The 16,352-nt window shown below is 42.9% G+C and overlaps 1 protein-coding gene across 1 annotated transcript in view; it reads left to right on the top strand.

The window, feature by feature from the left end:
- The window catches only part of LOC123761054 (uncharacterized), a 72,818-nt gene that overhangs the window by 18,899 nt on the left and 37,567 nt on the right, over window positions 1-16,352 (top strand). The window contains 26 exon segments of the mRNA XM_069339343.1: window positions 982-1,155; window positions 1,564-1,637; window positions 1,639-1,674; window positions 1,940-2,095; window positions 2,296-2,424; window positions 2,777-2,963; window positions 3,305-3,488; window positions 3,997-4,273; window positions 4,698-4,839; window positions 5,156-5,329; window positions 6,627-6,805; window positions 7,826-7,969; window positions 8,195-8,341; window positions 8,679-8,772; window positions 9,006-9,151; window positions 9,439-9,624; window positions 10,283-10,467; window positions 10,873-10,962; window positions 11,799-11,932; window positions 12,631-12,829; window positions 12,997-13,222; window positions 13,623-13,833; window positions 14,748-14,875; window positions 15,350-15,505; window positions 15,645-15,767; window positions 16,192-16,281. Coding sequence (XP_069195444.1) covers window positions 982-1,155; window positions 1,564-1,637; window positions 1,639-1,674; window positions 1,940-2,095; window positions 2,296-2,424; window positions 2,777-2,963; window positions 3,305-3,488; window positions 3,997-4,273; window positions 4,698-4,839; window positions 5,156-5,329; window positions 6,627-6,805; window positions 7,826-7,969; window positions 8,195-8,341; window positions 8,679-8,772; window positions 9,006-9,151; window positions 9,439-9,624; window positions 10,283-10,467; window positions 10,873-10,962; window positions 11,799-11,932; window positions 12,631-12,829; window positions 12,997-13,222; window positions 13,623-13,833; window positions 14,748-14,875; window positions 15,350-15,505; window positions 15,645-15,767; window positions 16,192-16,281 — 3,971 coding nt within the window.

Below are 16,352 nucleotides of genomic sequence, written 5' to 3'. Positions count from 1 at the left end.
GTTACAGGGTCGAGCACGAGATCCTTGTCCCACCTTTGAACATATTGTAATTCAGTCATTTCATTATCTAACCGTTTTCCACTAATTTACAGTTCTAACGGTGAAGAAGTTTATTTTTTGTATCTCTTGTCATTCATCTGTGCCTCTGGGTTCCCATATATGCCGGAGTTGCCCAAACTTCCCATACCAGCCACGTTATTGTGACTCACTTTCTGCATATGCCATTGTTGTTCTGCCGTTCTTAGGTTTGAGCATTCATTCTTTGTCTGTTTTGTAAATTCCCATTAGAATCTTATGTCAGTAGTATGCCCTTCGTGTTCCTCCTCACTTCCAGTGTGGAGAGGTTCACTTTCCTCGTAGCTCAGGCTCCTCACCTCAGGAACAATTCTTACTGCATATCTGGTCCAGGTTATCATGCTGCTTCTTGTAGTCTTCATTATCCATATTTAACCCCCTCAGTAATTTTACACCATCAGTATTAGTAAGAAGAAAAATATTCTGAGAGATCATTCATATATATTATATATAAAATGGGTCTTAGTGCACCAGTGGTGGTACCTCTAAATGAGTCTTATAACTGACACTTATGGAATACTGCAGGTAACGGTTCATCATTCTGAGCGTTCCAGCATCGTGACTTTTTGCCCGTCACTGCATCCTTATACACTGAAGCACTTTTCTTGTCACTCCAGCCAGTTTATACTGCTTGTGGGCTCGTCTCATGCTCGACACTGTACCCAATACTGATGCTGTCTGTCCACCCGTTATATGTGTTGTCTAATTGCTGTTGTTCTATCTTAAAAAAATTGTTTATATACATAATAAGTTATATCACATTAGTCATATTAACAAATAAATACCCATGAATTCAAATTTGTATCATAAGAAACTTAGAAATTTGCAGCGCTGTTTTTTCCCCATTGTGTGCAAAACGTTTCAACCGTCCCTCGTAGATCATACTATGTTGCTTCTTGCCTGCAGTGGGGTCGTTCGTGTGGACTCACCTTCAGAACCTGAAGGAGACAGGCCTTCCGTCACGCGCTGAGGTGCAGGGGCTTCTCTCCAACCAGGATATTGCCTCCAAGTTTACCCCAGACATCAGAAGGTTTTCCAGGAACATCGAGTGGTCGGGCTTCTATGACGATCTCAATGTTGGTAAGGGGCTTCAAAGCTTCAGCTGTTACTCATAGCCCAGTAATGCATTGTTAGGAAGAAGACACTTATTGTACAATGACCATTGGAATCTCATGGATGCCAGATTGAAGTTGCTGAAAGTCGCGAGCTGAAGAACTAAAAGTTACAAACTTTACTATAAAAGTAGTTTAATATTTTTTTCTCGATTCGCTATTCAGAATACACAGCCCAGCTTGTTTTAACAGTAACCTTAAAGAGTAGTAATTAGCGAAATACATACCAGGCTTTTCAATTGAATACAATTATCCAAACTAGTATCCCAATTGGGCTACAAGTAGCCCAATCCAATGATTGGATGACTAATGTCACTAAAACGATAAAATTAGATGACTTACTGATGATTTAGAATTTGTGTGTGTGTGTTTGTAGGAGGCGGAGCGGACATCAACATGGTGTTCTCGCAGAAGTCTTACATCCCGCGCTCGGCAACCTTCAACTTCACCTACCGACCTCTTCGGCCACTCCCTCAACCTTCTGGAGGTAACCAGTACCGGTCAGGATGGCAGAGTCACAACCTAAACAATAACAGTGGATATATAGGCATTCAATACTCAGTTATAAGTACAGTTTAATGGGGTTTCTGGAATGAATAAATTATTTCTGTATATTTAAGTAAATGGCCCCTTTTTCACATATTTGCGTAGAATCTTTAATCATCTAAGTGTTGAGTGACCAAAGATTAGTCAAATAAGAAGGGACACTGAATATAGAAAGTAACAGAGAAATTATTTACTTTGGCGGCTAGATTGGAGCGCGGGCGGAAGGCTGGGACCGCTACACTGACAGCATCTTCAGGAGTACGCCCTCCGAGGACGACTCTCCTAGCATTAGCAACCCCAAGGTTCTCAGTCTCATCGAACAGGCCGGCAAGCAAGCCCAATACCTCGAGAAAGACGCCGAGGTAATGAAATGTTTGGGTGTCTGGCTGTGTGTATGTGTTTAGGAATGTTCGTGGGAGACCGGGAGCGTTTGTGTGTTTTGAGAGTTTGAGTGAGACAGGAAGCGTGTGTGCGTGCCTAAATGTGTGTTTGTGAGTGTGCCTATGTGTATCTTGTCAGACTGATAACAGTTATTGGCTCTGAAATTTTTGTGGTCTTTCAGTTGTCACTGCACATGAAGACGTTTGGGAGCGAGATATACTATCGACACCTGCACGGGATGGACAAGATCATGGAGGCTATTAACACCCTCAACCCAGCGGAGAGGATTCGTCTCCTCAACCAGGGACAGGTGAGAGCACTCCGCCTCTTCCACTACTACTGCAGGCACTTTAGTTCGACAGTTTCTTTCCGTTGGGATCGCTCGCGAGAACGGCTGGACACCCAACTAAGACATCGGAAAATGAAGGAACAGACGATGTCTCTGTCCGTTCTGGACCATCATTACACGACTTGATAATGGTCCAGGACAGAGTGATACGCTGTCGGTTCTTCATTTGGATTTTGTTCTCAAAGTCCCTCGTGTTACATTAAATAAAAAAATCTTTGATTAAACTGTATATTAATCAAGCCCATTAAGGCCTATAATCCAAAACATCAGCAAAGTGAATCCTCGAACTAGAACTTTGCTTGTCCGTCGGCAGGCTATCAACATTCACAAATCATGGTTGGCGGCGGAGTCAACGTTCATCATCCCCACTACTGCAGGGCTGCCTCTCAACCTCAGCCTCACCGCCAGCGTCGCCCTCGACCTCCACGCCAGCGGCAACGTTGACATCTTCTCCTTCTTCACTACTGGCCAAGGAGGCATCAGTGGCAAACTGAAGCCTAAGGTGGGGCTCCATGGCCCAACGATGTTGACTTCCAGTTCCATTATATTATCATGCTCCTTGGCTAGGACTCAAATTTGTGTTATTTTTGTGTTTTCAATACATTTACTAATTCCCAAGAGTTGCTGCTATGTCGAGGGGAGTGTGAAAGGCTCCGGAGATTTAATTCAAAATATTTCAACTTTTCTGTTCAATATTGAATATTTCAGCTATAAAATTTAACGTCCCATTATGCCGATAGATTGATTAATGAAGATTATGCTACCCAAGAAGTGGCACGGGCATGAGTAGCCCGTATGTGCCATTATGGCATAATGTGACTAGATATATATTGTTGTGGCAGCGTGGGTGTTGAGGTGATCGGGTCCATGCTGGTGGATGGGCACGCGGCACAGTCAGGGGCTCAGCTGACGGCTACGCTCCACTCCTCCACTGTGGTGGAAGGCAGGTTCGACGTGGAAGGCTCCGAGAACCTCCGCCTCGATATTAAAGTGCCCAGGGACAAGATTGATATCGTCAACATGACGTGAGTAGAATTGTAATTTAAATTTAAAAATGTTATGGCATAAATGTTTTTACATTTATAATTGAGTTAGTCTCAAAATTACAGTAGAGTAATGTTTTACAATACTCGCACTCATTCTGAGAATATGTTAATAAAGATTTTTAGTTAACAATAACAGTTTCTTGACTATCTTTTTTAAATGAAATGTAAATTTCCATGCTTTTAAAAGCCATATCATAGCTCTCCAAGGGAAATAAAATTTCGTCTAGCAATATCAGCAATGTCTATAGTTATTAAGTGGAGGTATGAAATACCTGGAGCTTTGCAATGACTGTATCCACTCCTATGATTTTGAGGATGTCTTCATAATCCATTCAAAGTTTCACCAGTTCTGGATACTGATTACATCCCCCTGCATGACTAACCCTTCGAAATAAGAATTTTAGTGTCACTAAGTTACTCTTTATATAGAGATATACGTGAGGATGTTAATAAAATAACGTAGGTAACGTGTAGTGTACGTGTGCAGGACGAGCTTGGTACTGGTTCATGGGTCGCCTGAAGCTGGGTCCCTGGAGGTGGTGGAGGGCGTGACCAGCGACCGCATGGAGCTCACTGGCTGCTCGGACTACCAACAGCAACTCGGAACCAAACTGTGCTGGAACGTGCAGTACCCTAATGCCTCCAGGGTTCCAGAGAGCCCATTCTATCCGCTGACGGGGCCGTCTCAGCTCCAGCTGGCCTTGCACAAAACTGATCCAACGTTGTCCACCTACCAACTGCGTTACACCTGGGAGACACGCCCTGTGAGCCCAGTCATCTCTTCTATTGTGCTTTGTTGTCACACTGATATAATGCTCCAACATCTATCATGTTGCAAACTTACTCTGGAAGTAAAATAGCGGAAATTATATATTTCAGACAAGATGTTTGTCTACAGTACTTTTAATCAACACATTTCTCGCTGTTAGTTAAATTCTCTGATCTTTCCACGACATTCTGGTCCGTCAAGATGACCTACTCTGAGTATAAGGGAAATGATGTTCTTAAATTTCACTATCAGATACCCGAGTTTTTAGCAGATGATTTGTAAAAATGTTTCACAAACTGTGTGGTGGTTAGTATCTGGTCATGGTTGCCACGCATCACTACTGTGTTCTACACCCTGTTTTATAGCTGCATGTGAAATATTTACAGAATTTTCCGGTGATATATTTTGTTTTTTTCCAGGAATATCGAACATTCCTGCTGTCGGTGAATACACCTGGCACTGCCACTCCTAGAGAACACAGTGTTAAATACAACGTCAACTTCAGGTCACAGAACATCTACCTGGATCTCCACTCGCCCAAGACGAATGTGTCAGCCAGAGGTAGGATGCAGATATTGACTGAAATATATATCAAAATTGTACCTTTATGAGCTTTTCAACGCCTCACCAGCTTCTTTACTCTGCGTCATCTTCCCCACCCTTCACTGCTTTCCCTACTCTTCACTGCCTTCCCTACCTTTCACTGTTTTCCCTACCCTTCACTGCTTTCCCTACTCTTCACTATTTTCCCTACCCTTCACCCGTCATTACCCGTCATTACCTACCTCTTCCAGCACTGATGACCTTAACAACTAGGTCATTGATGCCGCATATATTTATATGTAATATATGTATGTTTGTATGTGTTCCTATTTAGGTCGGTACGTGTGGACGAATATTGACAAGCGGCTGGACCTGAGTTTGACGGTGAACAACCATGAGACGGCCACCTTCACCACCGGGATCACCTCCTACAGCAAGGCTGGCAGAGACGTCTTCAACCCCGTCTTCACCGTCACCTGGCTCCAGCAGGAGATTGTCAAGGTTACAGGTAATGTAACTGGAGTATTACACAGTCTTAATTACCGGAGTTCATGGAGGCTCAATGTCCAACAAGACTGTGCACCCCAGAGTTACCGCCATCTTCACACACACACACACACACACACACACACACACACACACACACACACACACACACACACACACACACACACACACACACACACACACACACACATACACACATACACGCCTCGTAGCCTGGTGGATAGCGCGCAGGACTCGTAATTCTGTGGCGCGGGTTCGATTCCCGCACGAGGCAGAAACAAATGGGCAAAGTTTCTTTCACCCTAAGTGCCCCTGTTACCTAGCAGTAAATAGGTACCTGGGAGTTAGTCAGCTGTCACGGGCTGCTTCCTGGGGTGTGTGTGTGTGTGTGTGGTGTGGGAAAAAAAAAGTAGTTAGTAAATCAGTTGATTGACAGTTGAGAGGCGGGCCGAAAGAGCAAAAGCTCAACCCCCGCAAAAAAACACAACACAACTAGTAAACACACACACACACACACACACACACACACACACACACACACACACACACACACACACACACACACACACACACACACACACACACATGTGTGTGTGTGTGTGTGTAAAAGTGTTTGATACATATTGCAAATGTATCAAACATTGGTAAGATTATGTTAATTTAATTTAGTATTAAATAATATAGATATTATATATCCACAAAGAAATATAATAATTCCTTGATATGTAATCTTTTTTCCATGTTTTAGAAAAAAATAATACAGGGTCTTGTCTATTTGGCCATCTGGGCCTCTATATTCGTCAGATGCTTAAGTCTACCATTGAGTCAGTATAAACATTAGGTGGATATCATACAACAGGTTTATATACTTTATACATCCCTCAACCAACGACTATCATCTAGCAGTATTTTTTATTACAGTCTTTAAAAAACTAATTCGATGACTAGTTATGTGTATATGATAAATCTTATAAAGTAATTCTCTATAATTCCTACCTTGTTATTCCATAAACTGGCGTTCACTATCCCTCCATAAAGGGAACATTATTGCGTGTTATTCATCGAGTCTTAGTGGTGTACCTTCTACACGCGGGTCATTAATGTCGGTAGCACTTGAACTAGTCGGTACAACGACGGCTTCTTGCTGGTCGGCGTTCGATCCCCGATGATCCAAGTGGTTGGGCACAATTCTTTTCCTCCGTTCTATCTCAACTCCTTGTCCTTATATCCGTTCCAAATGCAATATAGCCGTACTAACTTTGTACCTTCACCTACCTTACCTGTGGATGTGTACGCAGGCGTGATAGACCTGCGGCAGAAGCGGGGGGCGCGGGTGTACGTGGCAGAGATGCGGGTGAACTACCAGGTGCCAGGAGAGGCCGGCCAGTGGCACCCTGCCACCGGTACCATCAACGGAGAGCTCACTGACAACGGCCTGGAGAGGGAGGCCAAGCTGGACCTGGCCTACAGCCCCGCGGTATTGCTCTCTCCTCTCATCTAAGACTCTGGCACTTGCCCTCTCATCTAAGACTCTGGCACTTGCCCTCTCATCTAAGACTCTGGCACTTGCCCTCTCATCTAAGACTCTGGCACTTACCCTCTCATCTAAGACTCTGGCACTTGCCCTCTCATCTAAGACTCTGGTACTTGCCCTCTCATCTAAGACTGGCACTTGCCCTCTGATCTAAGACTCTGGCACTTGCCCTGTCATCTAGGACACTTAAACATTGGCATTGAACATATTAATCACCGTCAATCCCTGTAAAGTCTGTCTTCAATTTTTATGTTAATATTATACTATTTTATTCTGATCTTTGCTATAGCATTATTATTATTATTATCACCTTCATCTATTGTATTGATAATTTGTTTCTTATTTAACCTCATTTCGAACGTCTGCTTCATTGAATTTTGTGGGTTTCTAATTTAACTTTGTTTTTATAGCATTACATGTTTTGAGAAAGTGTTGAATGTTTTCTAGAATATTTGAGAATGTCCTGATGTGAGTTACTGGTGAGTAAGCAGACCATTGAGTCATGTGTGAGGGGGGAGGGGAAAGGGAGTTGGTTGGATCAGGTGGTGAGTAATGTTTAGGGTGAGTTGAGTGAGTTGATCAGAGTGTGGGGTGTGTAGGGAGTGTTTAGTTTGTTGTCCAAAGTATGAGTGTGTTGGGTGAGTTGAGTTTGTTGATCAGAGTGTGTGCAGCTAAGCAGCTTGTGTTGACAGAGCCTTTTGATTAGTTTTGAAAAGAGTTTATCAAGAGACGCTGAAGGGCGGGGCTACCAGTGTGTTTCGAGAGAGATACGCGATCACCTTATAACTTGAGTGCTTTCAGTGTGAGAGAAAGTGCTATCAGTGTTGTTACAGTGAGTGCTTTCAGTGTGTACGAGCGTATCGTCAGAGTGTATGTCTGTGTTGTCAGTGTGAGAGTGTTTGTCAAAGTGTGGTGTCGGAGTGATCATCACCCTAAACAGCCAGCCTGGCGGTGGGGTTGCAGGTGGGGGCGCCGGAGGAGAACCTCAGGATCGAGTACAAGGAGACCAACTCCTCCACGGTCACTGACATTAAGTTCGAGCGCAACTGGCGGTTTTTCTTCTCCCAGTTCCCCAGCCTTAACTTCAAGGGCCAGTGGTTCCACCGGGTGAGTTTGCCCTTTCTCTAGGGGTGTATGACACGCGTTTTTAAGGTATTTTGTAGGAGTTTGAATGTATTTTCTGCAAAAAATATCTGCTTATTTTTGTTTCTTTCAGCAGATTTGCATCGGGAAATTATAATATAGATTAAAAATAAAATTGACACACTTTGTTGTACTTTTGAGTGAATTATAAACGTAAACAATATATTGGATACTTTCTCTTCTTACCAGCGCCATTTTGGGTCAGTGGAGAACAACCTACAGATTAACTTGGGCGAGAATTTTGAAGACCCACAACACCGTGTGGATGTCTACCAGGCTTTCACTGTCTACCTGGCCGACCACAGGACCACCCTCAACTCCACCTTCAGTGTTAAGGTAGTCCATCCCTGCACTCAACTCCATCTTTCTTCAGCTTCACTCCACATCTGCTTCCTTCGGCTGCACCCACACCTGCTTTCTTTAGCTTCATCTACACCTTCCTTCAGCTTTACCCACACCTGCTTCCTTCGGCTGCACCCACACCTGCTTTCTTTAGCTTCAGCTTCACCCACACCTGCTTCCTTCGGCTGCACCCACACCTGCTTTCTTTAGCTTCAGCTTCACCCATACCCGCCTCCTTTAGCTCTCATAAGCTGACATTTTCATGCATATTCATGGTGTGTTGTGTGGAGACATACATAGTGACGGAACGACGTCTTTCTGTGTGTTCCAGCACCTGAGAAGTAACCTGGACCTGAAGGTGGGCGGCGACTGGTTCCACGACGACCACGTTCTCAATACGGGCTTCCTCGTCCAGTACGCCACAAGTGAGATATTTTCCCCATGTTGATTTCTTCCCTTATCTGGATACGAACTCGGCTTGTACAGTATTTTAAAAAGCAGCGTATTTTGTCTTGGCCTTTATTATATAAGTGTATTTTTTTAAGATTGTTAATACCTATTTTAATCTCTGTTTCTCTTTTTCCGGTTTCTTTTCTTGTTTGTATATTTTTTGTGTATATATATCAATGTTATCTCTGATGTCATTTCCACACGACAGATCGCCAGGTGGAGTCTCGGCTGCACATGAAGAAGGAGCTCTCAGGGTTCCTGGACACTCAGGGCTTTTGGTACCTGAAGGTACCGGATAACGTCCACTGGGAGGTCAAGGGTCATATCAAAGAGAAGAGAGGCAAAATATACACGGTTAGTGTGAGAGAATATAAGCCTGTTTCATGTTGTCATTATTTAAAGTAGCTAGTAACATTTATGACAGGTATAAAATACAATTGATTTTTGTTTTCTTTACTTGGAAAGTTGTCAAGTTTGTAAATGTAGTAGTTGTTGTTTTGCCTGGATTAATCTGACCGATAGTTTATTGTTCAATATTTACGGCTTAATATCACATAGTGCTTTTCAAATTCACTCGTGTTTATTATCTGTTTGGTGAGGCGATTGAGTTGTAATGCGTTTGTGTGTATGTGAACCAACAGTTTGAGGGTGAGGCCAAGTCTGGGGGCAGCTGGCGAGTGGAGGTGGGTGGGGCGTATGGGGACTTCTCCTCCCGTCTTGAACGAGTACACAACTTGTTGCTGGACGTCACCCTCCCTCCCTACGGTCTCACCAGGATCAACGCCACCTTCCACGCCAACGAGCGCCAGATGAGCCTCGACACTAGCGTGAGTACACCCATAGTGCACCAAGCTGACCACTAAACACGAACCCCAGAACGTGGAGTATGCAGGTTTGTCTGTGATCATCCTAAATGTCAGTAACTCTTATAGTAGGATTTGTGGTGCGTCCTAAATATTGAATACTCTTGAGGTAGGATCTGAGTGCTCCATAAATACTCTTGGTCTAAAATCCTTTTAACGTGAACAAGAGTTCACACATCGGAATTACAGTAATCATGGCAAAAATCACCTTTGCCTCGATATTTAACAAATTGGTATTGCTAGTCTGGTTGATGGACTTATGAACGTGAAAAACTATGATCTGTAGACTCTAGCTCTGGGTCCCTGATGGCGTAAATTTTCTTTGTTTACATATTCGTTTGTAATACAATGTTCGTAGTGATGTTCTCTACCAGACATGAAGGAAAGGTAAGGCAGAAGGCAGGAAAAAAAGGAAGGTGGGAAGGGATCACAGACGTGAGTGTCAGATGTTAACTACCACTTAGTTTAGCCAACCATGATAACCAAATAACTTACATTCTCACTGAAGCAAAACAATATAAATTTATGACTAATGGAAATAAAATAAATAATATAAATAAATATATACTTTTTTATCGACGTGATCGCACTGTGAGGAAATGTAATGTTGGTGTTCCTGCAGGTGCTAACGAACTCTGGACGCAACTACCGCGTTCGGGTGGAGTATGAGCACGGGGAGGACCACCTGCAGACGCGAGGCCACAACCTCCATCTGGAGCTCCACCTCCCTAACCAGCTCTACATCCTCAACACCGCTATCACCTTCGGCTCAGTTGTTACCATCACCACCGAGCTCCACCTGGACAGGTGAGTTGTGTGTGTATAAGTTGTATGGGGAAACATTCTCTGAGGCTGGACAACAAGTGGTCACAGCAGAGAAGCAGAAGCACATGAAACAAACCAGGACACACACTTGGACTTATAGCGACGCCCTCACTTCTTGCAGATTGGCGTTTGATCCCCGATGATCCAAATAATTGGGCACAGTTCCTTCACTCCGTCCTCCAATCCCTTCCAAGTGCTACGTGATCATTTTGCTCCAGTGTTCTTGCCTGATAATTGTCTTACCTTACCTCAGCTTATTCCTGCTTCATGACCTACAATAACCATCACCCGGTACTAGATAGTAGCTAAAGTATGTCCCACCATGTGTTATGATGAAGATGATATGTAAGAATACAGTAACTTACATTACTTGTGGCCTGCCTGCAGACATCGAGACATCCACATGAGTGTGACGGCGGACGTGCTAAGGCCCAGGCAGAGAGGATTCCAGGTGCTCCTCAAGTGGGACGCCAACAGGTCTGTATCCATCGTTCACTCTGCTTTCTCTTCCTCCCTCCCGTCTTCTTCCTCCTCCGTCTTCATCATTTTATATAGTTTCCTTTTGTGAATCGTGCTCCTGTACTTCTTGGTCTTGAGTGTCTTAGCTTTGTTTTCTTCCTCTTGTTTCCTTCAGTGTCCATATTCAGTGAATTGTTCAGTAGAGTGAAACGCCTATCACATTTCTTATACGCTGAGTCATCGAATTCACTCTTAATGTACTAATGCAAAACTTTGTAGTCGTGTTTATGCATTCATTGTAAATGGACAATAGTATTATATATATATATAAAGGGAAGACAGATCTCTGTTTCCCCATTATGTCTACAAGACATAAGTATGCAAATCTTAACTTTCACTTCTCTCATATTTTCTTAAAACTATACAGTTTGACCTTGGCACATTATTTAGTATTTAAATGTATAAGTATACAGTAATAATGCTGTATATTATTTATTAATAATATGTTCAAAATATTATTAGAGCAATTTAATACAGTGTACTACATTGAGAATATTGATAGTGAGTTGTGAGACCTGGCAGGTAGAGGGGTAACCTCCCCTTGAGCGGTCTACAATTATCACCTGTTACTTTTTAATGTAACACCTGTTATGGTCACTTTTAAGAGATTTGATCTGCTTGTTTTGTCTACATCAATATGATGTAATGTGGTACAAGAATGTGAGGAGAACCATTGTCGAGTAGTGTTGGTGAGAGAAGTTTCCCAGTGTCACCAGTTATGAAGCGAAGGAAAGATTTCTTATATGAAAATTCACATAATTCCTACTGATATTATGATTACATCATTCTCACAGGGATCCGAACCAACGGATGGACTTGGAAGTGAAGTATGAAACTCCCAGCGACAGGAGGTCCTCCTTCACCATGAGTGGACTTCTCTTCTTTCTGGGGCAGCAGTATCGGGCCAACTGGATGACTCTTAAACAACGTAAGGGCCTTCGTCCGTACTCTCAGTCATGCTGTCGAATGTCTCCCACACTCTTGTTTGCTTCTCTGTTGAAATATTAACACGTATCTTTTTCGTCTGTATTTTTTAATCGAGCCCTTTAGCAGGTTGAGGGAAGTGTGATGACAACTGTGGTAAAAATAGGCACAACTCTCCCTTTGACAACTCTCACATCATATGATGAATTTCGTCTCCATATTAACTGCGAGATGTCACATGATAAATTAGGCCCTACAGAGTTTCAAAATTTGTTTCTCAGGCTCCCACTACGGCTGCTGGATGGTAAAATCAGTTATCACATAATTTCATCAAATTTGAGTATCCCGGACTCTCATTACATTCCAGGTGTCCCACTGGAGTTACCTACTTCTTAATTATCAGTGATCATGTCAGAAAAAATGGAACTGAGTATTACTGTAATTGCAAGTGTGCTTGGAATATTTACTTTAAATTAATATTTACTATTTATTTACTTATTTAGCTAAATAACTTTTTCACATCAAGGTAAATATCTTTTGAAAAATTGTCAAAAATACTAATTAATACCACTTTTACACTGTAACTACTTTTAGTCACTTTTGCTCACTGTAGGTAGTAAATGTGCGACAATGTATGTAAATAATTACTGTATTGTTCCTAGGCCAAATATAACAATCTAAATGTCAATGGTATCATTTCAGTGGAGTACGTGGAGGAGGACCTGGTGTGGGAGCACAGGAACGAAGGCGCCTTGAGCTGGACGGACACGAGTCGGGTGGTGCAGTCCGTCACCGCTAACATGACCTTACGCTTCAGACGCGGCGACACGGCTGAACTCTACGGCAAGTTTGACCTCACAACTCCTTTCATGCACTGGACCAAGAACTACCTGGAAGTGAAGTATGTGGTGCCTTCTTCGTGTTTTAATTATTAATTATAAAATATAATTACCAATGGAGAAAATTGTTGTAGTAGACTGGAACCGTAGGATGTGAGATATGCTGTTGAATAACTATTAATATTTGTCTGGATTTTGGATTGTATTGACTTTAAGTGTGACTGAACAGATACTTCCGCAACGTAGACCAGATTGAGAGCACCTTGAGGGCGCGCTGGCACGACGGAGAGTTCATTGACTTGCAGCTCTTAGCTCAAAAGCAGATAGACGCTGCTAATTTTATGATCGAATCCAAGCTGGACGTGAGCTCCTCCTTCGAGGGCCTCGTCAGCGCCAGCACAGGGGTCAAGATGGAGAAGAAACCGAACATTATCGACTCGAACTTCTACATCCAGGTTATTGTTTTGATCTATTCTGCACATATATGTATTAGCAGCAATTGAAAGATGAGGAACAGTTACATTCTTGCTCTGATGGCCACTTTCCGTGGTCTGCCGGACACGGCAGTAAAATAAACATTTATTTGATTCATGGGTTCAGCATAACTCGGCCGGTAACCTATTTTACAGTTGCGAAATTTCCAAAAACTTTTCACACCTGAATGTAAGCGTGTGTGTGAGCTCAGGCTACCTACCTTGGAAGACTTTGACATTTTACCTATGTCATGTTTCAGTAACTTTATAGTCATCTTGTGCAATTTTAATAAGTCTAATAGTGAAGCTCCAGAGTGAGATTTTCTTATATAGAGTAATCCTGTGAAAGAAGCCTGAGCAGGTAACATGTGTCTCCATACAGTGGGACCGAGACCGCTTGGAGATTTCCTTGGAGGGTAAAGACGACAGCTTCCACGACGAGCTCCGTTACTCGGTGTTCGGCCAGATCCTCACTACTATTGAGGGCTACCGCGAGATGTCTTCGGCCGTCGACCTAATGCTCAGATCTGCCTCCCTCGACCTCAAGGCCACCTCCAAGTGGGAAGGAAACAACTATAAGCTTCACTTAAACGGTAAGGTTCTGCTTGCTTTGCTGATCTTTCTCTAAATATTGACGGTTCTGGATTTAAAAGATTAAAAAATAAAGGTTCCTAGGCTTGTTTCCACGAGATGTTATGGCCTGCCGAGGAGCAGACGCGCTCGAAAAACCTGAAGATGAAAAGTAGACTTTATTTATAGATAATGCTTCACCTGTAAAGAACTTTATCAAGTTTAACAGATGCACTGAGCTTGTAAGTAGAGAAAGGAAGGAACAGATGTCACAGCTGTTCATGAAGCCTCGCTAAAAGCTGAGTAACATTATAAACTTTTTACTTTGTTTATAATTAGGATATTTAATTTGTTTTAAATATTAATAACATCTTAAATATTAATCATTGCTTAAAAACTTCTATTGTGAAGCGATGCGATCTTTGAATATGCGAAAGAACAAATACATACACTGTATAGACTATATGTGTACATTATAGATACATATGTATAACTACAAAAATATAATGTATTACTCAAGTTATGGCGAAATATGCCACACAGCCCTGCTAGGATTAAGCTGCCCAGCACAGTTAGGCCTCAACCACCTAGTACTCTCCTAGGACTGAGTCACCCAGCCCTTGGCTAGTACCGAGTCACTCAGCGCTTTGCTAGGACCGAGGCTCCCAGCCCGTTGCTAGAACAGTCCCCTGAAGCACCAGTGCGACGCTCATGTCATAGGCAGCACACAGATGGTATTTTTAAGCATTGCAACGAATAGTAGGCTTGCTTAAATGAGTAGTACTGAAGCTAAACACACACACACACACACACACACACACACACACACACACACACACACACACACACACACACACACACACACACACACACACACACACACACACACACGACTCTCGTGAGTCTAGAGCTTCATTACCTACCTTCTTCCTTACAGGAGACATGTACAAAGGAAAGGAGTACCTGTTTGCCTCTCTGGTGTTGAGTTCCCTGCAGCAGGAGGACATCGTCACAGCTACCATCCGCGTCTACCAGGATCCCCTCGTCATGGAGGACAAACTCTCTGTACGTGACCTGTGACGTTACGTGTTTTGTGTTATGGGGTGTTACACGTTGTTATGAAGTGGTGCGTGTTGTTGTATATTGATACGTGTTATTAAGTGTTGTTGTGTTATCTGTTGTTACGTGTTATCATGCGTTATATGTCGTCACACATACCGTTACGTGCTGAGGAGAGGGAAGTGGGAGTTCTAGATGGAGTAGAGAGAGGGAGGGAGGCAGGAGGACTTGATGGAGTGGAGAGGGAAGCAGAAAGGCTAGATGAAGTAGAGAGTGAAATAGAAGGGCTAGAGGGGGATTAGAACCTATGAGAGTATGTTTGCTCCGAACACAGTGATACAGTGCAGTAATGTGAGTGCTTCAGATCTGCAATTTCCGTAGGTATTTCGGAAAGTTGGTGTGGAGGATGAAGGTCAGTCCCCGCTAATACAAATATTTGAGAGACGCAGTTAAAGCAACACCATTCATGTGCTTGTGCAGATTATGGTGAAGTGGTTCGGAGATGAAGTGATGGTTGAGGGCCAGGTGGCGACGCTGCCCCAGAACTTCAAGGCAGGCTTACACATAGAGACCACACTGGATGAACTCAAACGTGCCGTCATCGTCCTGGGACACTCTAAGGACCCCGTCTTCAAGGTACATATGTCCTTGTATGTTTTTAATGTTTTCAGAATCTTTTATATGGGATCTATAACGTTTGTACCAGTAAATATTTGACGCTGAAGCAATAGGTTTGGGAAAACGAGGGCTTCATTCCATTGTGTGTTATTTGCAGACCGAAGCCAAAGTTCAGTGGAACGATAAAGTTGATGTAGGGTTTGTGCTGCTGGGTCAGGTGATGTCACTTTCAGACTTCCTCGTCAGCTGTACCATCCTCACCCCTTTCCCAGGCTTCAAGGTGAGCTAGTCCAAGTGTTTCTTTTCTTGTCTAGGTTACTTGCTGGCGACCACGGTGGTCTCCTCTGTGTATATTCACCTAATTGTACTCAATTGTGCTTGCAGGGGTTGAACTCCGGCTCTTTAGTCCTTCCTCTCAACTGTTAATCAACTGGTGTACTGGTGTTAATCCTGTGTGTGTGTGTGAAAAGTTTTGAGTATTTGTTGAAGTTGTCGAAGGAAAAAGACTACTGTACTTTTAATATAATTCTTGATAATAGTTATATTATTTAAGATAACATTAATTGTTTAACCGTTAGACTAATTTTCAGTTTGCAGTACTTTACTTTCTCCTTCACTTTTCTTTCTCTCTGTCTCTCCATTCTCCTACAAATGTTAGGTATTTTTTTCACCGTTCACTTACTGATTGGTACGTTGTTCTTCAGGTCATAACAGGAGAGCTGAGAAACTTTTTCCGACTGGAACCTGAGGTCCGGGTCCACTCTAGGATCTTTGGCCAGCTTGGTGAACAAAAGGTAAGGGTCAAAAAATTATCTTCATCTGACCACAGTTCTCTGGAACCTTATTGGCACCACTTGTGTGAAAG

The sequence above is a fragment of the Procambarus clarkii genome, chromosome 41, assembly GCF_040958095.1.
Source record: "Procambarus clarkii isolate CNS0578487 chromosome 41, FALCON_Pclarkii_2.0, whole genome shotgun sequence".
NCBI classification, from domain to species: Eukaryota; Metazoa; Arthropoda; class Malacostraca; order Decapoda; family Cambaridae; genus Procambarus; species Procambarus clarkii.
The sequence above is the reverse complement of the archived record's forward strand: the minus strand, read 5'-3'. Positions and strand labels throughout refer to the sequence as shown.